Here is a 24,878-nt window from a genome sequence, read left to right as displayed (position 1 = left end):
AATGTAAATTTGTCTCGAGCTTTGTAAAAGTGTTACAAACTTTGGAATGTTGTTTTGCACTTCCTGGCCACCGTATTAATAAATAAATATCACAAAATAAATATAATAATAATAATACAAAATATACATTTCCTTCAATTATCATTGTTTGTGAACATTTACATATAAATGTATGGTAATAAAATATTGCAGTAAAAACTGTTAGAAAATATATATTTTTGGTGTTTGCATGTTTGTGTGATTTTTTTATTTTTTATTTTTTATTTGTGGTATAATCTCCCATCTATAGAGTGACAAAGACTTGTGGGTAATGTAGTTTAAAATATTTTTGTAATATTTTGTAATAAAATGGAATAAATAATATCTTTAATGAAGTCATTGTGCATATTATTAGACTTTTGTTTTCAATAGCGATTTAAAGAATTTAATATAGGAAGTCCTCGGCTCTGCATAGGTATTATTAATCAGAAGATGAGTGTACATAGTTTTTTTTCGTTAGGAAATGCAGTCTTGAATTTACAAACAGTCGACAAGTCCCGGAAAACAGATCAAGCGCATTGATCAAATGTAGTTTTCAGTCATGCTCATGTAAAAGTCATATTCAACTCGTTTTGTTTTGCCTTCATTCATTTTTGTGTTCAGACGTGACATAGGCCTAACGCATAAATCTTCAACACATGATTTATTTACAACACGTTTTTAACCTTCCTGTCGTGTTCGGGTCAAATCTGACCGATTTACAGCTTAAAATCACTCTTAAATATTGTGTTTTACATCTGATTGCCTCAAGGCCTTATGATATTCTACACACTCTGCACTTGAACATATAAGTGATGATCACCTCTTTCATTGAATTTTGAGTGTTTTAATCAACCTTAAAAGTGACCACCATAGGAAATGAATGGGCATGCAGACTCATCCATTAGAGAGAACACATTACTAAGTCTCTAACTTCTTTCTTTCAGCTTCATTCATCTCTGTAGCAGGAGCACTTTTAGCGTAGCTTAGCGTCAATTATTGTTTTGGATTAGACCAATAACATCTTGCTCAAAAATGACCAAAGTTTAACTAGTGCTAGTTCTGTGTCCATGCTCATCGCCTATACTGTCAGTCCTTATTTTAGTACACTAAAACCATCCAATTGAACGACTGAATGAAAATTTGAGCACTCAATATACAGGAAAGTATAGCGTTTTGTTGTGCTTTGCTCGTTGATAAATCATTCAGATGAGTCAAAATTTCTATTTCTTTGGTTAGACCCTGTGATAATTATTTTAGCGAGCTGTCTATCGCTAATGAAACAAAGTATTTTGATTTCTGTCATCTATTGTTCATTTTGTAATACATTTTCAGCGCCTATTTGTATTTTTGCTGCAGTTATTTTATGTCTAACTCTGAATTCAAGTTAAGCACTACTTTGAGACATTGTTCACAGCTAAAGAAGTTTGAATGCAAATTTGATGGTAAACGTTTTTAGTTTTTTTGTGCTAATGTAAGAGCAGTTAAAACAGACTGATCAATTTTGACCGGGAACACTAAAGTAAGGGGCGAGATGTGAATACGACAGGAGGGTTAAACATTATAATTTAACCAATTTCTAATAACTACTTTTTAATCTTTCCCATGGTGACAGTCAGTGTACAATATTTAGCTATTTTGCAGACAGACACAGTCCTTTTAATTATTCTATAGTCTTTGATTCAGATGTAATTTTAGACTTTACTAGGTTAACTATATGAAAGTTGGAAATCAAGTTATTGTATAACTGGTTTGTTATGTAGACAATGAAAAAAAAAATTAAAATTCACAGTAAATATTTCTTAAGCAGGCTAATAGTATTGACCTTTAGATCACTCTAAAAACATTGTTTTAAATTAATGGGAGGGCAAGAAAATGACTTCCACAGCATCTGTTAAAGTTTACAGATGTAAAAATGTGTCTTGATGTACTTGAATGTTAGAAATATGTTATCCTACAATACAAAGTGACTTGTCAAATAAATTAACACGGCAGATTATTTTGAGTTTATGTTATTTAATTATCTAGTTTATTAAGACTGCAGAGTGATGCTTGGAGAAAAAAAAAGACTGAATATTATTTATTATTATTTGAACCTCATATCCTTCTACCAAATCTAATATTGGATTTTATTTTAAATATATGTGCGTGTCATACATTTAAAATAAAATCCAATATTAGATTTGGTAGAAGGATAAGTGGTTGAAATAATCGAATACATAAATTGTTTATTATGTATATTAAACAATTATTTTAAACGAAAATATTAAAGATCATCGTTCTCTTTGGCTATTGGATCCGATACTTGCATCATTCTCGTCACTCCTGCAGCTGCTGCTTGGAAAAGAAGTGCGGTGCTTCCGCCTTCCTCATATCTGTGGTAAGAATTCCAGCTGAATTAAATTGAGTTCATTTATATAAAAGGCCATGTTACATCAAATATATGGCCAAGCCTGTGTATTGCACACTTATAACTTCCTGGCAAGGCTACACTGGAAAATATCTGTTTATAGTTTCCGTATTTTGTGTTTGCCGTTTTTTTATGGTTGTACAGTAGATTGCATTATGAGACCTGTCTGCTCCGTTGACATGAAATAATGTTTAATAAATAATATAGGCTATATATAAATGAATCTGTAAAATAACAGAAAATGTACTGACAGTTTATTACAAGTTTTTGCAGCATAATATACAACACTAGCCCAGAAAATATAAATAAATAATAAAACTTGAATCACAAAACACGGAAAACTGTAAATTTACAGATATTTTTTACTGTGTACTCGACATTAATCCAATGAAAATCTCAAAAGGAAGGTTTTGTATGAGAAAATGTTTGCGTGTTCCAAATGTACTCTTATTCTGGCCCTGCTAACAACTACAAAATTAAAGATAAACTAAAACAATAAAAAAACACTAATTATAATTATTACTATTATTATATAGGCCTAGCTTGGAAACAATCGTACAAACTAAGTGCTGCTAGCAAATCTTTTGCTCAGCAGGTGCATAGCAGCAAATTTGGTGGCTAACTAAAACTGATTTTAACTAGCCACTAGCGCTGGTTGAAAATAAGTTTTAAATTGTAGTTTTTCTAAAAGCAGGGTTCGACAATACCCAGCAAGCAATAGCCGTCATTTCACCGGCTACATGAAGCATAGACCAGATCTAGCCCGGCTACGTGTAACCCAATTTTAGCCCGAATAACCTTAAATTTGGTTGCATGTTGTTTTTTGCTAATAAAGCTTGTGATATGTATGATACTCCATCATGTAAGCAAAGTCAATAAGGTTTATGAGGTTCCTGCAAGTAATAAACGTAGTTTCAGTTTCTCGGTGAAGTATAGACCCAATCTAGTCCGGCTATGTGTAACTCATCTCTAGCCCCAAATAACTTACATTTGCTTACCTGTCTTTTTTTGGCAAAATACTTTGAGATATGTATGATATTCCTTTAAGTGAGTAAAGTCAATCGCATTTACAAGGTGTTTGGGCTTTTAAATATGTTTTTTTCATAGTCTATGCGTAGCCTTGAATTAGCTCGTCATCCAGCTGGCTATTTATAGTCCACTGATAGCCTAAACTGATTCACTGTAGTATTTGGTCGTGCAGAGCGTTCATCACGTACGCATTATCAGTACTACATCTACAAGTGTTAAGGTGTAATTTCGTGACATGTTCTATTTATAGCCATAATTTAACTTTGAATTAGATGGGCTTTGCCCACCTCGCAAAATGAACATAAAAATTAATTCACTGCCTTTTTATTTTTAATAAAAATGTATATGGTATAACATATCTTATTTGTAATATCTTACTGCAAAACAAGCCAGATCTAATCAGTTAGGAAAAAAATCGATGCAGTTCCATCTTCCACTCGATAGATAGCGGTATTGTCTAGTCGGCTCGGTTGAAACGGACCAACAAATCAAGAGCAAGAAGCTGTTGTGGTTTGAAATTTGTAGCGCAGAGTTGGATTGCGAGTTCAAGTGGCCTACAAGGTAATGTAATCTGCTTTAATATCCTGTTATTTGGCAATGTTTTTAATCATATGTGCGAGGTTTAATATAGTATTACGCTAATATTAATGCACATGCACCCTTTATTCCAAAAATCTTAGACAAACATAAAAACAGTGTGAGGGAGTGTTATAATCTTTTAAACACGCAAAATTAAACACTTATTAAGCAAAGTTTGGTGATTAAGAGCATTTATTGTGTACATTACGAGTCGTCTGAATTAAATTGCCCCATGAAGTCAATTAAAAAGTCAGTCATGAAATGAAACTTCTGCAGTTTCAGCTTTTAAATCATGTTTGTTTCTGATTTCATAACAAGAAACTTTTAAAAAAAACAAGCACCAAGTTAATTCTGTTTTTAGAAAATCAATTCAAGTTAATTTCTGTTTTTTATATTATAAATAATCTTTACTATGTTATGGAAAAATTTTTTTTTTTTTTGTAAAATGAGTAACTGTTTTTGACTTTTCACAGTAAAATCTAGTATAAAGTAAGCTGATAGTAGTTGTTATTAGTATTATTATAATGTTTCTCTAATATTTGTAACGTATTGTTTTTCTCCACAGATATTTGAGTGTGTCCATGTAAAATGAGCAGTCTAGCAGGTATGAGTTGCCTAAACACTTATACATTTATACTATGACCACATTTGCTGGTTTCCCTGTCCAAATGCAGATTGCCCATTTGCATTCACAAGCTGGATGAAGCGTTCGAGTCACATCAAGCACACAGAATAAATATTAAACAATGTTTATGCATTATCCATATAACTGCGGTTGACATAAAGAAACATTGAATATAACACATTGATGCTAAAATAGTTAAAATAAGTGAATAGATAATTTAATTTAAATGTGTAAATAAGTAATCTGCTTTAAGCTGTAAACATGTGGCTAATTATTTTTATGTTAATAGGTGTTTTTTCTTCTAGTTTTAATATGTAACCATCAAGTGTGATTGTGTCATGAACACCTACCTCATTTGAAGAGTGTGTGCATCTACCTCAATGAAGACTTGTAAAAGAATATGTGGTAAGTGTGTCAACCCATCTTCCTTTTATAAACGTATTTGTAAAACTCACAGGACTGTTACAGGACAGAGTTTAGAACACATCTCAGTACTTTTTTTTCCCTTTTTCTCCAGGACTGAAAGTGCAGTGGCTGAATCTCAAAATGCACACACAGCAGTGGAGATCTTTATTGTTTGGCCTGAGGATGCTGGTCCTGGGGATATATATATATTTTTTTATTTTTTTTATTTTGTATTGGTTAATGTTGCTTTTATTAATAAAAGCTTTGTTAAATTAGTTTGAATGGATTGTATTTTTCAGAACCTGTTATTTAAAAATGTTGATATGTATATGTGTATTTTTGTTGTTTATTAAATGTATAAACAGTCATTCATTAGCTGGAATTACAATAACTTGTTTATGCTTGGCCTATGGTTAGACGTCTATTAGATTTTCAGTGACAGCCCAAATTTAAACATTATTTAGCCTAGACCAAAATTCACCGGCTATTAGACGTAAATGTGTAGCAGTCTATTAACCGTCTAAATCACGTCTAGTCTAAACTTGGGCTATGGTTAGACGTCTATTAGATTTTCACTGACAGCCCAAATTTAGCCATGATTTAGCCTAGACGTCTAGGCTATGTTTAGACGTCTTTTAGACCAAAAAATGCTTGCTGGGAAGCCCAGTTTGATGAACTATTGTCGTGTAGGCTGGAGGATTTCCCTCGGAACACCAAAAACAGGTTCTACGTCACAATCACGCCCACACAAGAGCAAGCTTCTGATTGGTTAACGCGACGCAAATGTCCGCTGAAGTTCAGATTTTCGAATTCAAGAGATTCGCTCGAAACGCTCAATACGCCTTGCACGTATCGCACTATTCGCACCGCGCCATTCGCGTATCGCGCCGCAGGATGTCTATTCGCGTGTTTGCATTGACTTAACATGTAAATCACTTGCTCTTGATGCGCGTGCCGCGTCTGGTGTGAATGCAGTAATACAGGATTGAGTTTAGAACACATCTCAGTATTTATTTTTTTTTTTCCTTTTTTTCTCCTGGACTGAAAGTGCAGTGGCTGAATCTCAAAATGCACACACAGCAGTGGAGATCTTTATTGTTTGGGCTGAGGATGCTGGTCCTGGGGACAGCCCTACAAATGCTGGTGTAGAAGTTCTGCAGAGTGTCACATATGGATTGGATGGACTTTTTGGGTTCATGTACACTTAAAGGGTTTTTTTTTTAACCAGAAATGAAAACGTTTAATTATTCATGCTGTACCAAACATTGATTTGTCTTCAAAGTACAAATTAAGGTACTTCAGGTGAAATCTGAGAGCTCTCTCATTCTCTATAGACAGCAATGGTCCCAACTTGTTTAAAGTCCAGAGAAATGTCTAAAACATCCTCAAAACAGACCACATGCTTTCAGTTGTTCAATCAGAATATTTTTAAGCTACAATAATAATTCTGAGCATATAAAGCAAAAATAACAGCCTTTGAGTTTCTTCTGTTAAACAAGTTATTTTGTAGAAAGCTGAATACCTGTAACCATTTACTTTCATAGTATTTATTTACATGTTTTCAGCTTTCTTCAAAATACTTCTGTGTTTAACAGGAAAAAAATCTTAGTTTTTATCTTATTTGTTTTGTCATAACTTTGACAGTTATTTGTGTGTGTGTATATATATATATGTATATATATATATATATATATATATATATATATATATATATATATATATATATATATATATATATATATATATATATATATATATATATATATATATATATAGTATTGGTTAATGTTGCTTTTATTAATAAAAGCTTTGTTAAATTAGTTTGAATGGATTGTATTTTTGAGAACCTGTTAATTAAAATGTTGATATGTATGTGTATTTTTGTTGTTTATTAAATGTATAAACAGTCCATTAGCTGAAATTATGACCTGTTTATGCTTGGGCTGTACTTAGACGTCTATTAGATTTTCACTTACAGCCCAAATTTAACCATTATTTAGCCTAGACCAAAATTCACCAGCTATTAGACATATGCATATAGCCGTTGAAAAGGTGTCTAAATCGCGTCTAGACTAAACTTGGACTACGGTTAGACATCTATTAGATTTTCACTGACAGCCCAAATTTAGCCGTGATTTTGCCTAGACCAAATTTTTACCAGCTATTAGACGTATACATGTAGCCGTCTAAATCATGTTTAGTCTAAACTTGGGCTATGCTTAGACGTCTATTAGATTTTCACTGACAACCCAAACTTAGCCTAGACGTCTAATAGATGTCCTTTAGACCAAAAAATGCTTGCTGGGTATACACACAGTATGTTTCACCTGCTTTCATTTGCTTACAGTATTATTTGCTTTTTTTGTTAAAATGGTTTATTTATCATAATTTTTACAACATTGCTTTAAGGGGAGCTTTAATAATCTGAGATGGCTTTAGCCAGGACAAATTACTGTGCATATTTTTTAAAACATGACTATAGTTATTTTTAAAAGTCAATTGCTTTTCCTTCAAGTAATGTTTTGTTCAATAAAGAGTTTACAGCTATACTTTGCTTGTTTTGACACATTAAAAATTTGTAGCTAAGAAATTATTTTGTGTGGTTATAAAGATACATTTGGTACATAGAAACATACAACACCAAACATTTGGTAAGTAGTAAAAATTAATTGCAATATAACACTATAAAACCATGACCCCTTTACTCAGCCTCTTTGAGCAAACTCACTCGGCACACAAAAAAAAAAAGTGAAATTAATGAGGACGCATGTGGACATAATACACAACTTAAATCAAGTAATTTTAGCATATTAACGTCAAATTTATGCATACAAACCATTTTTCCCCAACAACAAAAAATTGTGGCTAGTGAAATAAGAGTGGCTAGTTACATTGGGGGGGGGGAGGGGGGGGAACTAGCCACAGTGGCCGGTGAAAAAAAAAAAAAAAAAAAAAAAAAAATTATATAATAATTATAATAATATGCCTGAGGACTACAGGACTAATTTTTTTTAAGGCAACGTCAGGAGCTCAGATTTGGTTGGCCTGAGGAAAAAAAAACTGGTTTCAAAACCACCAACATACGGATAATGAATTCCAAAAGTCATTTATCCATTTTCCTACCCTAAACAAAATCCTGTTATTTAATTTTATGGGCAAATGGGGGTGGGGAAAGGGGGAAAAAAATAAATAAATAAAGACAATGTATTTGCATTAAGCATTTATTAAAAAGGTAAAGTCAGTGTAGGGGAGACGCTGGCAGAGAAAGACAAAAATCAGCTCCTACGACCTGCAAGAGAAATTAACCCAAAGCTTGAGGCAAGCAAAACACTAGTAATGCAGCTTCATTGCCTAGTATAATAACTTACGTGAGCAGCAGTATATGACTCTCAGGTACTTGTATGTGCCATAACAGGGATCAGAGAATACACTGTTGGTGGCTGGTACATTGCAGCTCTGACGTCCATCACACCTACACAATGACAATTCATGAAAACCATTTGAATAAGAACAGGACTCGATTAATTCCAGCTGTAGCTACAATATTCTCAAACTGACCCATTAGCAACCAGATATCAGTTAATGCACAACACAAACAAAGGTCTGTTAAATCCATACCATGATGACACTATGGACAGAGAGCTGGATGAACGGCAGTTGGTTTTTCTTATTTGATGTGGTGGACGATTCTTAATGCAGGTTTTTCTATCTGTACGGCCATAGTTTGCAGCAAGGATCCTTATCTTAGAACCTAACATGGGGGGTGGGGAGAGACCATGTAAAATTCTGAAAAAAAAAAAAAAAAAAAAAAAAAAAAAAAAAAAAAAAAAAAAAAGCAAGATACGAATTTAATGGATTGCGACTTCATCTTACCAGGACAGGACAGACGCAGGATAGAGCCCTCACATGCAGTTACAGTTTCTGAGAAATAAAGGGTTTCACATTAGAGCATAAATGGAGCAAAGAAATTAAAACAAAATGTCAAGCATTACTCTGTTCATGAAAATTGAAGTTTAGGTTTCTTAGAACAACAAACTCTTACCAGAGGACCTCCTACAGTAGTCATAGTCATGACCGTGACCATGATCATGTCCACCGTGACCATGTCCGTGACCATCATGTCCACCATGACCATGTCCGTGACCATCATGTCCACCATGACCATGTCCGTGACCATCATGTCCACCACTCACTGATATCAGCAGGTTTGAGTTCAGTAAAATGACTGAAAAACAAACACAAAAGAACTGATTAAGACACCCGTTTACTGCTTAACACATTAGCATTATAATGAACACAACTTGAACCACAGGGAAACTGATCCCAACACAATAGTGTTGCCAAAAACTAAATTCACTGCACATCTGCTTGTCAAACCCAAAAAGAAACTCACAGGTGAACAATAAGCTGAGCGAGAACATGATTCTGCTGTTGTCTTCCACTGTGCATGTCGTATTTACTGATTCAAATTTATAGGCCGCTGGTGTGAGTGGTAATGAGCGACACCTGTGCGCAACACCGGTCTGCTGTCCCACAGAGGACAACAGGAGGAGGAGTGACCAGCGGATACAGGTTTTTTTTTTTAATTTAAACAGTTGTGAGAAACACATAGGCCTCATCTCTACAACGTGCAAATTTAGGCAACTTGTGTACATGCCTGTGTGTGTGTTTAATAATAATAATAATTTTATTTATACTATGTTTATTTATATATGTAAGAGGCAATAGCTGTCACCTTAAAGCAAGAAGGTCGCTGGTTCGAGCCTCAGCTGGGTCAGTTGGCGTTTCTGTGTGGAGTATGCATGTTTTCACTGCGTTCGCGTGGGTTTCCTCCGGGTGCTCCAGTTTCACCCAAAGACATGCGGTACAGTAAAGGTGAATTGGGTAGGCCAAACTGTCTGTAGTGTTTGAGTGTGTATAGATGTTTCCCAGAGATGGGTTGCAGCTGGAAGGGCATCCGCTGCTTAAAAACTTGCGGTTCATTCCGCTGTGACTACCCCGGATTAATAAAGGGACTAAGCCGACAAGAAAATAAATAAATGAATGAATTTATATCTGTTTATAATATCAAATCAACAACACTTATAGTCTGACATAACATAACGTTGTGTAAAACATGTGCTAGATAAGTTGACAGTCCATTCCGCTGTGGCGACCCAGGATTCATAAAAGGACTAAGCTGAAAAGAAAATTAATGAATGAATAAATAATGTAGTATGCTATTATTGAGTCACAATATGGCGTTAAACAGTCAGGAACAGCAGAGGGCAGAAAGATATTGATATATGATATTGTGAATATCTGTGGCGAGGCAGTGGCGCAGTAGGTAGTGCTGTCGCCTCACAGCAAGAAGGTCGCTGGTTCGAACCTCGGCTCAGTTGGCGTTTCTGTGTGGAGTTTGCATGTTCTCCCTGCCTTCGTGTGGGTTTCCTCCGGGTGCTCCGGTTTCCCCCACAGTCCAAAGACATGCAGTACAGGTGAATTGGGTAGGCTAAATTGTCCGTAGTGTCTGAGTGTGTGGATGTTTCCCAGAGATGGGTTGTGGCTGGAAGGGCATCCGCTGCTTAAAAACTTGCGGTTCATTCCGCTGTGACTACCCCGGATTAATAACGGGACTAAGCCGACAAGAAAATAAATAAATGAATGAATTTATATCTGTTTATAATATCAAATCAACAACACTTATAGTCTGACATAACATCTCTAACTGCATCATACATATAGATGTGAATAATTGAGAACAAAATCTCTAATAACTTGGGCAACAAGAAAACAAAGGTCAGACATAACAAGAGGATATTTCTGTGGTCAAGAGAACCAGAGGGGAAATTCAGCTCCAGTCCAGCAAGAATTTTTTGGTCTAAAAGACGTCTAAACATAGCCTAGACGTCTAGGCTAAATCACGGCTAAATTTGGGCTGTCAGTGAAAATCTAATAGACGTCTAAGCATAGCCCAAGTTTAGACTAGACATGATTTAGACGGCTAATAGACGGCTACATATATACGTCTAATAAGCAGTGAATTTTGGTCTAGGCTAAATCACGGCTAAATTTGGGCTGTCAGAGAAAATCTAATAGACGTCTAAGTACAGCGCTAGCAAAAACAAGTCATCAAAATTTCAGCTAATGAATGACTGTTTATACATTTAATAAACAACAAAAATACACATATACATATCAACATTTTTAATTAAAAGGTTCTTAAAAATACAATCTATTCAAACTAATTTAACAAAGCTTTTATTAATAAAAGCAACATTAACCAATACAAAATAAAAAATATATATATATATTTATATATAAATGTCAAAGTTATGACAAAACAAATAAGATAAAAACTAAGATTTTTTTCCTGTTAAACACATAAAATATTTTGAAGAAAGCTGAAAACATGTAAATAAATACTATGAAAGTAAATGGTTACAGGTATTCAGCTTTCTTCAAAATATCTTGTGTTCAACAGAAGAAACTCAAAGGCTGTTATTTTTGCTTTATATGCTCAGAATTATTATTGTAGCTTAAAAATATTCTGATTGAACAACTGAAAGCATGTGGTCTGTTTTGAGGATGTTTTAGACATTTCTCTGGACTTTAAACAAGTTGGGACCATTGCTGTCTATAGAGAATGAGAGAGCTCTCAGATTTCACCTGAAGTACCTTAATTTGTACTTTGAAGACAAATCAATGTTTGGTACAGCATGAATAATTAAACGTTTTCATTTCTGGTTAAAAAAAAAACCCTTTAAGTGTACATGAACCCAAAAAGTCCATCCAATCCATATGTGACACTCTGCAGAACTTCTACACCAACATCTGTAGGTCTGTCCCCAGGACCAGCATCCTCCGCCCAAACGATAAAGATCTCCACTGCTGTGTGTGCATTTTGAGATTCAGCCACTGCACTTTCAGTCCAGGAGAAAAAGGAAAGAAAAAGTACTGAGATTTGTTCTAAACTCAGTCCTGTAACAGTCCTGAGTTTTACAAATACTTTTAAAAAAGGAAGATGGGTTGACACACTTACCACATATTCTTTTACAAGTCTTCATTGAGGTAGATGCACACACTCTTCAAATGAGTCAGGTCTTCAGGTCACAATCACACTTGAAGCATGTGGTCTGTTTTGAGGATGTTTTAGACATTTCTCTGGACTTTAAACAAGTTGGGACCATTGCTGTCTATAGAGAATGAGAGAGCTCTCAGATTTCACCTGAAGTACCATAATTTGTACTTTGAAGACAAATCAATGTTTGGTACAGCATGAGTAATTAACCGTTTTCGTTTCTGGTTAAAAAACCCCTTTAACTGTACATGAACCTAAAAGTCCATCCAATCCATATGTGACATTCAGCAGGTTCTGCAGAACTTCTACACCAACATCTGTAGGTCTGTCCCCAGGACCAGCATCCTCCGCCCAAACGATAAAGATCTCCACTGCTGTGTGTGCATTTTGAGATTCAGCCACTGCACTTTCAGTCCTGGAGAAAAATGGGAAAAAAAGTACTGAGATGTGTTCTAAACTCTGTCCTGTAACAGTCCTGTGAGTTTTACAAATACGTTTATAAAAGGAAGATGGGTTGACACACTTACCACATATTCTTTTACAAGTCTTCATTGAGGTAGATGCACACACTCTTCAAATGAGGTAGGTGTTCAGGACACAATCACACTTGATGGTTACATATTAAAACTAGAAGAAAAAACACCTATTAACATAAAAATAATTAGCCACAGGTTTACAGCTTAAAGCAGATTACTTATTTACACATTTAAATTAAATTATTTATTCACTTATTTTAAGTATTTTAGCATCAATGTGTTATATTCAATGTTTCTTTACGTCAACCGCAGTTATATGGATAATGCATATATATTGTTTAATATTCATTCTGTGTGCTTGATGTGACTCGAACGCTTCATCCAGCTTGTGAATGCACATGGGCAATCTGCATTTGGACAGGGAAACCAGCAAATGTGGTCATAGTGTAAATGTATTAGTCTAAAGTGTTTAGGCAACTCATACCTGCTAGACTGCTCATTTTACATGGACACACTCAAATATCTGTGGAGAAAAACAATACGTTACAAATATTAGAGAAACATTATAATAATACTAATAAAACTACTATCAGCTTACTTTATACTAGATTTTACTGTGAAAAGTCAAAAAACATTTTCCATAACATACACTCAAAAAAATGAATTATGGCTTTAGTTGGTCCAAAGAATGTAACTATGTTTAAATTAAACAATTCGCTTATGTTTGTGTATTAAAAATAAATATGTTGTGTTGGAAAAAATTAGAAAAAGTAAGTTTTCACATTTAAACAGCTCGCTTAATTAACATGAATGAAAGGGAGTTGTGTTGCTTCTGCAGTACTGCATTTTGGTCAATAGGTGGAGTAATATCTGCACATGCGCAATTTCAAAACAACACAGGAAGTAAGAAGATTCAAACCACAACGATCACTCTCAGCTCGGCGCCATATTTTAGGAATCAAAAGATGAAGATTACAGTACAAATTGAGAACGTGCACAAAGCTTTCCCCAATGTGGACACACAGGTGAGATTTTTTTTTTACTTTTTATGTATTTATACTGGCTGTGACAACATTTGAATCATAAATGTACTCTCTTGTAATACTATGTTGTGTTTGTGTATAGTATTGCTATAAAATTGCCATGTTCCCTGTGTCTTTTCCACATTATAGACAGATAAATGTATAGTTTCTTTTGCATTCCAGTTAAATTTTATACTTGGTATATATGAACTCCCCTAAAATAAAGTTGCAAACGTTGGTAGTAAGGAATAGTCATGTTAGAATAGTCTAAGCTTTTCACTCATCATAGCACATGTGCTGCTGATAATGTGACAATAAAAGTGATTTGATTTTTTATTTGATTTGATGGTCTTTATTTTAAATGAGTGTCAAGCAGTTTGTCGAGTTTGAATGCCAGTTTTGATAACTTACATAAAATTTATTAAAATGTGGTGTTGGCACATTGTTATTTATTATCTAATTGTATTATTCAAGCCTGTTAACTTAAAAAAAAAAAAAAATCAGCAAAAAAGCATATGTGACACTTAAATAGGATGACATCTAGCATGATGACATATTTAATGTAAGCTTATTTGTTTGGTCATCTAACACATTTAAACTTTTAAGTTTAGTAGTTTGCTATTTATATTATTATATTTTATTATTTTAAATCTTTGCTCACTCACATCTATTTTCTCCCTCACAGGTTTACAGCTTAACCTCTAAAGTCCCATATCTGGCTGAGGAGACTGTGGATCATCCAGGTAATATGCCTTTAGATGCCTAAACACACATTAAAATGATGTACAGTAAAAATTACTAGTAATTTTAACTACTAATTACTTAGTAAATTACTAATTGTCATTTCATGTCATTTAGAACATCACCAGTGGAAAAAAAAGGTGTGAATGCATCCTCAAAGCCCCTAAGTGAGGGAGTACATGGTAAGCTATTTTATTTTATTTTTTTAAACATTTTGTATTTTTCTCTTAAACCAATTCCTCCTTTCACCTTTGATCTGTTGGTAAATGTTTTATTTTTTTACCTGACTTTTTTAGGATGCTGGGCATGATGAAGCGCAAACCTTGATGTGCAACACCACCTTATGAATCTACAGTAGTTAACATTTGCTAAATGTTACCCTTTTGTCTAAAGTGACTTACAATTGAGGACACATTCAGCAAATCAACAGGAAGAGGCAATACACCCAAGATGTGCTAATTATACAAAAAAAAATTAAGAATTAAGAATGCTTCTACATGTGGTTTGTCAAGCCCACACACCTGTGTGAAGCAGACTTCATGCACAATGTTTTGTTTTATAGATATAGGGAGTGGTTGTAAGAAAGTGTCTGGTGCAAATGTGCATAAATGGTGCAAGTGTCAGATAGATGAATGTGTGTAGCTATTGCATGTTCTGTGATGGTTGGTCTAATTTATGGTGTAGTGCTGATCGTGTTACTTTGCTTTAAAATGTTAATCTTTCTTTGAACAACTGAAGTGTTATCTGCTTTTTCAGTGTAAAGAAGGTACAGTATAGTTTACAAAAGAAGACTTAATTTTTCTAAGTATATTTTTGATAAATCATTTGAAGGCAGAATATTATTTTTGAATGTTTTTTGTAATATATGAAAAGTATTATTTTGAAAAGTGTATTTTATGATGTTTTTGTAAGCATATTTTTAAAATTGTATATTGTTTTCAATTTATTTCATAGTTGTATTACTATTATTTTAATAGTATTAATATTTTAACTTATTGTAATAAGTGAAGATACAGATAAAGACAATATTTGGATTTTGATAATCGTTTTATTGCTGGAAAATGTGTAAAACTGTAAAAATGCTATTGAATAAACTCAATGAAACGGAAACTGTTTTTTTTATTTGGTTAAGCATAACAATATCAATTTTACAATAATTGAACTTAAATAACTACATTGATTAAAGCTAAATTATAAATGTTACATTGATTGAACTAAACAACATTACATTACCTTTATGTAACTAACTTAAGTTCACTAAAATTAATATTCTTTCTTAAAGGTAACTTAACTCGGTTACGTGGAACCAGTGGACAAAAAAAAGTTAATTAACGCCAACATATCATTTTTTTGAGTGTAGTAAAGTTTATTTATAATATAAAAAACAGAAATTAACTTCAATTGATTCTCTAAAAACAGAATTAACTTGGTGCTTGTTTGTTTCTAAAAGTCTCTTGTTATGAAATCAGAAACAAACATGATTTAAAAGCTAAAACTGCAGAAGTCTCATTTCATGACTGACTTTTTAATTGACTTCATGGGGCAATTTAATTCAGACGACTCGTAATGTACACAATAAATGCTCTTAATCACCGAACTTTGCTTAATAAGTGTTTAATTTTGCGTGTTTAAAAGATTATAACACTCCCTCACACCGTTTTTGTTTGTCTAAGATTTTTGGAATAAAGGGTGCCTGTAGGGATGGCTGACGTGAAACTGATGTTTCGACACAGTGTCGAGATCCCGAAGCGCAAGTGTTTCGAAACACTGCACCGAAGCATGATCCGAAGCACCAAAGTCACGTGACTAAAGTGTTTCGAAACACCTAGTCACGTGACTAAAGCGATTCAAAGCATCGATCAGCTTAGAAACGTTTCGAGACCTGGCGAATCCTAATTTGACTGCCAAGGTCTCCAAACTACCTCTGTCTCATATGGCTTAGAGTACTGTGGGTTTGCTATATGATTCTATGCTTAGCATGATGTTTTAGGTTCGAATCCCGACTTGTACAAATACTCTGAAATCATGGTTTTATTTATTTTAATCATGTTTCTGTTTTGTGTAGCCTAAATAGGATACAGCTACAGTTACGCCATCGATTTAGCATCATTTTTGTAACACTGTAAAACAATAATAAATATTTTTACAGTATGGTTGGGTTTAGGGTTAGGGTAGACATTAATAAAATACAATAAATGGGAAATTTGATGAATAATATAAATAATTCTTGATAACTTCAGGCCACCGTTTTTGATCTAGCAACAACCCTGTTTTAAGACAAAAACAAGACATATTTATTCACAAATTGTTTATTCGGATATCAGACCAATGTTGAAACAAAACGATACAAGAGCAAAGCATTACCAACTGGTATTAAAGCATTTCAAAACAACCACGACAGACTGGCTTCGAAACCTACTAACCCTGCATGGAAGTCTGACACCTTAACCACTGTACTATGTTACTTGTAGGAGTTCATGTACAAAGTTGGCTTTAATCCCTCAATTTGTTCAATCGTTCTGTGCTGAAACTGTTTCAGTGCAATACATGAAAAATTACCACTAGGTGTCACTGTAGAGTGGGGTTTCGAAACGTTTCGAAGCTTCGACACATTTGCTTCGACTGTTTCAGTGTTTCACGAAGCCTCGCTTTGCCCACCACTAGGTGCCTGTGCATTAATATAAGTGTAATATTATATTAAAACTCGCACATATGATTAAAAACATTGCCAAATAACAGGATATTAAAGCAGATTACATTACCTTGTAGGCCACTTCAACTCACAATCCAACGCTGCGCTACAAATTTCAAACCACAACAGCTTCTTGCTCTTGATTTGTTGGTCCATTTCAGCCGAGCCGACTCGACAAATGTGCAATACCGCCATCTATCGTGTGGAAGATGGAACTGTGTCGATTTTTCTTAACTGATTAGATCTGGCTTGTTTTGATGTAAGATATTATAAATAACAAGATATATTATACCATATACATTTTTCATTAAAAATAAAAAGTCTACAATTAATTTTTTATGTCAATTTTGCGAGGTGGGCAAAGCCCATCTAATTCAAAGTTAAATAATGGCTATAAATAGAACATGTCACAAAATTACACCTTAACACTTGTAGATGTAGTACTGATAATGCGTACGTGATGAACACGCTGCACGACCAAATACTACAGTGAATCAGTTTAGGCGATCAGTGGACTATAAATAGCCAGCTGGACGACGAGCTAATTCAAGGCTACGCATAGACTATGAAAATAACATATTTAAAAGCCCAAACACCTTGTAAATGCGTTTGACTTTACTCACTTAAAGGAATATCATACATATCTCAAAGTATTTTGCCAAAAAAAAGACAGGTAAGCAAATTTAAGTTTTTTTGGGCTAGAGGTGGGTTACACATAGCCAGACTAGATTGGGTCTATACTTCACCGAGAAACTGAAACTACGTTTATTACTTGCAGGAACCTCATAAACCTTATTGACTTTGCTTACATGATGGAGTATCATACATATCATGAGCTTTATTAGCAAAAAAACAACATACAACCAAATTTAAGGTTATTCGGGCTAAAATTGGGTTACACCTAGCCGGGCTAGATGTGGTCTATGCTTCACCTAGCCGGTGAAATGACGGCTATTGCTTGCTGGGAGTCTTCATGTCTCCTTCAATATAACACACACACATCAACTTTTAGGGTGTCTTGCTCTCTTGCAGGCTTCTTATCAGGACAGTAAAATAAACAGCTATTTATTTATTTTATGACTAATAAAGAGAAAATTCCTCTTATAACAGAATCAATAAGAGAATTAAAAATCTTTTACAAAAAGTAAAATCAACCGCTGAGATGCCATTCACAGTTCACCTGAGCGCTCCTGATGACCTTTATCATCCAGATACACACTCCTTCAGCTTCATTTCAGACTCTTAATGGCAGACAAATTAAAGAAAAGCTTATATTCACAACTGTAACTCACCTGAACCATGATTATCCTCATCATGTGCCGTTTACCAAAAGCTGTACAGATGATAGCATTAAATTTAGCAGATAAAAAGGTACGTATATGAGACAAACTTTTGTTCAAATTCCTCCACAGCATTATCCAAGAATGGGTCTTGCTCATCATCCTCCAAAATATAATCAAGTACAGGATGTGACGTCATAATTTGGGAGATTTATATAATATCAGCTGCTTTCTGTTCTGAACGGTCTGACAGATAATTCATCAATGCCTAGATCATCACTCATTGCTGAGTAACATGTATTTCTTTACAACCACAAACAGAGCAATAGACTCAATTACAAAAGAATGAATTACATATTTTTTTAAGAAATAGACACCAACACACAAGTCAAATACATATTTTATTATTATTATTATTGTTATTATTATTATTGCACCATCACATTTGTTAACAGCACACTGCAAAAGTGTAGTAGTCTGTACAGCACTGCTGCAACATGAAATGTCACTTTGAGTCTCAAGAGAACATGCAAACACAAGATAAAAACAGTGATTGCACAAACACTTATCTTTCATCTTTAACTCTGTAAGGATGGCTAAGTCTCTGCAAAATATAAAAACCCTGAGAACTGTTGTGGAAATTCTACGAGATGAGATCTCAAGAATTGTCAGATGCTAAGACAATAAACTTTCTGATCTGACAAGACAATCAGAAAACCTGTTACAAGCATGGGCTGAAAACCCAGAGTCTGCATTACCATTATGATGTGACATGATTAGATTTGATTTTTAAGATGCATGTGACTGTATTGGAGCTGTTTTGGCATGACAGCATTAGCAAGTTGTATGGAAATGGCTAAATCAACTACTTTTTTAAGGATGAGTGAGCTGTTGGGAATCAGCCTATTTGAGTATTACTTAACCCTACATCCTCTAACTTCAGAGTGTCGAGATCATGTTCTTAACAATGAACACTAATCCCGGGGTGTGACAACTCGGTGTGGCATTTGGTCCCTAATGAATGTATAACCGAAGAGTATGGGATCAGATATAGATAAAAACTCTAAATTAAAGTCATCAATGTGAGCCATTCTTATAGAAATACATAGTGAATTTGACGATTAAAATTGGAGTCAGGTTGAATTCGGAGTAGAAAAACAAAGAAATCAATTCAAATAAACATAAGAACTTATTCAATTCAAATAAACAACAGAAGCACTAGAAAAGGCTTACATGCATTTAACCTTTGACCGTGCTGTTAGTTTCCTCACTGGGCTAATAGATGGACTTCTACAACATTGTCAGCGGTCAATATTCTATTGTCCGAATTTGGATTAAAACATGCAAATTTTAGCAGACAGATCGGAGATCCGTTGCAGAAGCACATCAGGTGTTTGACACGAGTTCAAAGTTAAGACTACAGCAACTGTTGCCTTTGTTAGCTAAAATCAGTCTGGCTGTATTTTACTGCAAACATTAAAAGACACTTTATAACAACATAAAAAAAACTAAAAATTAATACCCACACAAACTATTTGCATTAAGCATTTATTAAAAGTAAACATCAATGTAAGGGAGACGCTGGGAGAGAAATCAGCAAGATCAGCTCCTACGACCTGCAAGAGAAATTGATAACGCTTTCTTTAACAACCAGCAAAGTACTGTGTACGTACTGTAACCAGAAATTAGCTCATTTTATGAATATTAATAATTAACAATAACGGTTTATTCTTAATTATTAATATTCCGGCTTAAGCTTCAGTCAGTTTGGTCAAACAAACATATGATTGTAAATGATCATGCTCGCGCGACCGAGCGGATCCCCAGATTATGAATATTAATTATCAACAATAACAAATTATTATTAATCATTAATATTCTGGATCAATTCATTGTTAATTTGACCAAACAAACACAAGCAGAGCCGCCGCTCTTCCGAGCGGACACGGTAATCTATTCATTTAGAAAAAGGGGATTTATTTGCTACTTCTTATGAAGTAGATTAATCATTCAAAAGTATTAAATAACTTATAATAGCTAGGCAGGGGAATCTGTATTTCAGTGACATTTTCTCGTGAGGCAAACAATACAATTCATTTGATTATAATGGAATTTATTGACTAGTCAGACGTAACAAACAAACAAACGCACAAACATACATTAAACACAAAACAAAGGTAAACCACGTGGAGATATCGGGTCTATAGAACGTGTAACAGCAAAGAGAAATAGTAAAGCTAGGAAATATAGATTTCAGATAAAAGAGTGACAAAACTTTCAGTTTCACACGCACCATTACGGACCACCAAGGTTATTAAAAACACCTTTTTGATAAAAGGGGCACAGCTTAATCGCATGACTAAAATCACCTGGTCTTTCATGTCTGGAGGTCTCTTTTATGCGTCTCTCTCCCGTCGTGATGAAAACTCCTTTTGATGTCCTTCTTGATGCGTGGAGTTTGTGATGCAGTTCGGACGAACACGATCGCAAACTTTAAACTGAGTTTACTTTGCCGGAAAATAAAGAAAGCGTTACGGGAAAAAGTCCATGCGGCTTAGAGCCACATGGCCCTTAAAGGGACCAGGTTTTATGGGTTCTTTGTTAGGAACTTCTCTTTCTGCCCAGATGTTTGGCAAAAGGTCTGGTTATACCTGCGGGTCACGTGACAACCCGTTCAGCATTCTGACCAATGATTTCAGTACAAAGTTCGTGCGGGAACCCTTCCTTTGTCTCGAGGCTGCTCATATGCAAATTTGAGTGTCCGCCTAAAGCATGCGGACAGGCATTTAATACAGGGCTTTAAAGAATAAAGCAATGCGAGTTATGGTCTTGCTCTATGCATCATGTGTTGTAAAATGTCAGCAGAAACCCATCGGTACCAAACATGGGATGGGGGGGGTTTAAAAGCACATCAACATAATTTTTCATATCCTTACAATATTTATGCTTTACAAAGGCCTAAAGGGAACATGCATACAGGTTATAAGAGAGGTTACACAGGTAAGAAAACTCAGAAATGAGATACATTTTACATAAGTTTACATAAGTTTACAAAACATAACACCTTAGTTTTGTGCTGGTTCAGGATTTGATGAGTTCATTTTCTTTCTGTCGGAACAGCCTCGTGGGGGTGTGTGTGTGCGTGTGTGTGTGTGTATTTGGGCAGGAATGTCTTTGAAGTGACAGACCCTTCTTATCTCTCCAGTCCCCCTGAACAACTTAAGCTGTCACGAAAATCCAGACTTCTTGGAGCCAGGAGTCGTAAAACCCATGCGAAATACTCAAATCAAATAGTAAATATCAAATACTAAAATCAATAAGTAATTTTACCTTCGGACTGTACGCTACAGTACAGTGAAATAACAATGTACTTTTCTGTACGTAATGTAAAAGTTTAATGAACGTATGTGTAGGTATAAGGGAACAAACTGTAATTCTTGGGTAATAAGGGGGCAACAACCAGAAATTTAACATGAAAAGTACCGCATAAGTACAGTGAAATAACTGTACTTTTCTTTAAATTGCAAAGGAACAAACCATTATGTTTGTGTAATAGAGGGGTACCAAAAAGATATTCAACACGCAAAGAACCGCGTAAGTATATTGAGCTTACAATGTACTTTTCTTCAAGTATTGTTTACACATAAAGAGTTATGCAAGGGTGGTGACAAAATAATGAAATCTGCAAATGTACATGCACCTGCGTAAGTGTATTAGCACTCTTATTCAGTGCTTGGGATTCATATAGGGTGTTTAATGAATAAAAGGTTTACAACCTGTGAAATTATGAACCCTTATTGTATACTGTATGTATTTTAAATCTGCAATTCAATATAAAATGTATTTCCATACACTACTTACCTTATGTTTACTCGTCGATCTCACCAAAGCCATCAATGTCTCAACATCACTATCAACAAATTAATTTACATATAGCCTACCGTCAGGGTTCAATGCAGATTAAAACAGCCTCGCATCTTTACTGCCGTTTGCAGAGGGGGGACTAACCGCTGCATTTCAGTAAACGTATAGCTGATGCTTTATAGAAAAATGTAGTAATTTGGTCTTCAATCAATAAAAACTGCTGCTGTAGTTTTCTCTGTTCTTAGTGTTCAAGTATAAACTAGTGTGTTGAAGTTCAGCTTCTTCCCCCCTTGTTCCCTGTAGTTAAAGGCTAAAAACCACATTTGATGGTTGTAAATTAAAGTGAAGGCTTGTTCCCCCTTTGTTCCCTGTAGTTAAAGGGTAAATACCACATTTGTTCCCCCCTTGTTCCCTTTAGTTTACAATGTAAAATCTTGAAGGCAGTGAAATAAATATACAAACACACAATATATTTCTTCTTTACTTTCTAACCTTTATTTTAATAAATAGGCATTTTAAAACACTTCATCTTAATCAAAAATTGTTTTGTCTATCATTGTCTATACACATTAATTCATTCATTTTCTTCTTGGGCTTCGTCCCTTTTTTAATCTGGGGTCGCCACCGTGGAATGAACCACCAACTTATCCAGCTTGTTTTACACAGTGGATGCCCTTCCAGCTGCAACCTGTCTCTGGGAAAAAAATCCATACACACCCATTCACATCCATACACAGCAAATTCATCAGAGTTCAATTCTCGGTGTGGAAGCATTTCAGAGTAAAGTGTTGACATTATAGACTTAGATTTTGAAAATTGAATATAATAAGAGTTAGAATTTATTTGATTCAGTGTGAAATCAAGGAGTTATCTATTCAACACTTGGTGGTGTTATTTCCAACATCCGGGAATTCATGCAGCCCCAGTCACTGAAGTGAATTTTCATGACGCCATTTTCCATCTGAATTTTAGAACAGCAACTGGTGAGTCAAACTACCTCAATGTTGGTATTTTACTGACTTTCTCCAGGGAAATACAGTTGTAAATATATTGTTAAGTAAATAACTTTAGAATGGAGGGACAATTTTAAACTTCTGTGGTTCATTCATGGTCGTTTGTGCATCTAGCTTAACTGCATTATTGACTTCTTTTTAAAAATGTTTTTATATATGCTCACGCATACATTTTGCATAAAAACATCAAATGTACAGTGGGTATAGAAAAGAATCACCCCCCTTCAAAATATTTACATTTTGTTGCATTGTAGCCTGAAATGAAGACAGACACAGTTTTGTTTTATCTAGGTGTAATTGTTCAGTACAATGTAAAAGATATAACACCAACATGTCAGAAAACAACAACAAGCATAGAAACAGAATTCACTCAGTTGTGAAAAGGATCCCCCCCTCCTAAAAAATACTTGTAAACTCATATGTCAATCATATGTAGCTAATCACCTTCTTAATGACACACAACACAATTTAACTTTCATTGGTGGTCAATTTGATCAGCTCAGCATGAAAATAGCTTTAGTGTAACATTTCAACCCCACGTAGTGCAACTGAAGCAAACCATCAACTATGGGTGGCAAGGCATTGTCAAAAGATCTCTGGGATAAAGTTGTGGCCAGGCACAAGTTAGGAGATGGATACAAAAAAAATCAAATGCTTTATCAATGCCTAGAAGTGAAGTTGACAGTGAAGTCCATTTTTAAAAAGAGGAATGTATTTGGTACAACACAGACCCTCCCTGAATCAGAACGTCACTCCAAACTGGATGAAAGAGCCAGGAGGAAACTGGTCAAAGAGGCAACCAAGAGGCCTACAACAACTCTGAAGTAGTTGCAATATTTTATGTCAAAGAGTGGTCATTGTGTGCATGTGACAACAATATCAACGATTCTCCCCAAATGTGGCTTTTGTGGGAGGGTTGCACGAAAAAAGCCTCATCTCAAGAAAAGCAACATAAAGTCACAACAGAGCTTTGCCAAAACCCACCTAGAAGCCACATGGAAAAGAAGTGTCATGGTCAGTGACTAAAATTGAATTATTTGGCCTCAACACCATACGATATGTATGGCAGAAATTCAGTGCAGCTCACCATCCAAACAACACCATTCGTATGTGCGCAACTCACCCCACCGCTCTTCAGGTACCCATCTCTCCCGCTACCTCCCGCAAATCAACGCTGTATCCCCCGAAAATGACTTTTCCCAACTCGGGATGTCTGACGTTAGGAAGTTAGGCTAGTTCTGTTGTCAGGAACATCTTATTCAAGCTGTTTCTTCCACATGATATCGTGCTTAACTGTAGGCTAAACTTAGCATGTACACAACATTTCCATTTTATTAAAGGCAATTTAGTGCATTGTAAACAGCCACCTGTCTGTAAAATTAATCAACTGATTCATATTTTAGCAGCCTAATGATGATACAGGTTTGATTTGTAGATTTATTATCAATAATCAACACCTGAATCAAAATATATGTGAAAATATGCGAGGCATACTTTGTGATGTTCATCTCTCTTTTTTAATCTAAAGGTTATGCATATGTGTTAGATACTAATGTGTTGTTGTTTTTTAACAGCCACAGTTCTCCATACAATAATACAAGACCCTGTGACGGTGGCTGATTAGAGACTAATTGAGATGGTGTATTTCCAGAGTTGGTGGAATG

General features: G+C 34.8%; 1 protein-coding gene and 2 long non-coding RNA genes across 5 annotated transcripts; 1 reads left to right on the top strand and 2 right to left on the bottom strand.

The window, feature by feature from the left end:
- Positions 1-8,263: 8,263 nt before the first annotated feature.
- si:ch211-226h8.14 lies at positions 8,264-9,511 on the bottom strand. Of its 2 annotated transcripts, NM_001102392.3 has the most exon segments (7): positions 8,264-8,355; positions 8,435-8,538; positions 8,685-8,817; positions 8,940-8,987; positions 9,109-9,216; positions 9,247-9,291; positions 9,460-9,511. In NM_001102392.3, coding segments are annotated over 7 exon segments (480 nt in total). In that variant the 5' UTR covers positions 9,488-9,511; the 3' UTR covers positions 8,264-8,341.
- Positions 9,512-12,430: 2,919 nt separating this feature from the next.
- On the bottom strand, positions 12,431-13,127 carry LOC101884035 (uncharacterized). Of its 2 annotated transcripts, none has more exons than XR_012398040.1 (3): positions 13,087-13,127; positions 12,654-12,769; positions 12,431-12,541 (listed from the first exon to the last, which is right to left on the bottom strand). It is a non-coding gene; the product is annotated as an uncharacterized lncRNA (long non-coding RNA). The 2 variants fall into 2 exon arrangements; XR_012398041.1 differs by having other exon boundaries at positions 12,654-12,753.
- A 371-nt stretch (positions 13,128-13,498) lies between these two features.
- LOC141380279 (uncharacterized) lies at positions 13,499-15,475 on the top strand. Its single transcript, XR_012398039.1, has 4 exons — positions 13,499-13,627; positions 14,310-14,367; positions 14,483-14,547; positions 14,662-15,475. It is a non-coding gene; the product is annotated as an uncharacterized lncRNA (long non-coding RNA).
- The last annotated feature ends 9,403 nt before the right edge of the window (positions 15,476-24,878 follow it).

The sequence above is a fragment of the Danio rerio genome, chromosome 22, assembly GCF_049306965.1.
Source record: "Danio rerio strain Tuebingen ecotype United States chromosome 22, GRCz12tu, whole genome shotgun sequence".
NCBI lineage: Eukaryota > Metazoa > Chordata > Actinopteri > Cypriniformes > Danionidae > Danio > Danio rerio.
Note: the sequence above shows the minus strand (reverse complement) of the source record. Positions and strands in the feature narration are given on the sequence as shown.

Excerpts from the sequence above, each read along its gene's own strand:
- si:ch211-226h8.14 (XM_073936741.1), bottom strand. The coding sequence starts at position 9,487 with ATGTTCTCGCTCAGCTTATTGTTCACCT. Across the intron at positions 9,292-9,459 it reads GCTCAGCTTATTGTTCACCT|TCATTTTACTGAACTCAAAC; the intron begins GTGAGTTTCTTT and ends TTTGTTTTTCAG. Across the intron at positions 8,539-8,684 it reads CTGTCCATAGTGTCATCATG|GTGTGATGGACGTCAGAGCT; the intron begins GTATGGATTTAA and ends GTCATTGTGTAG.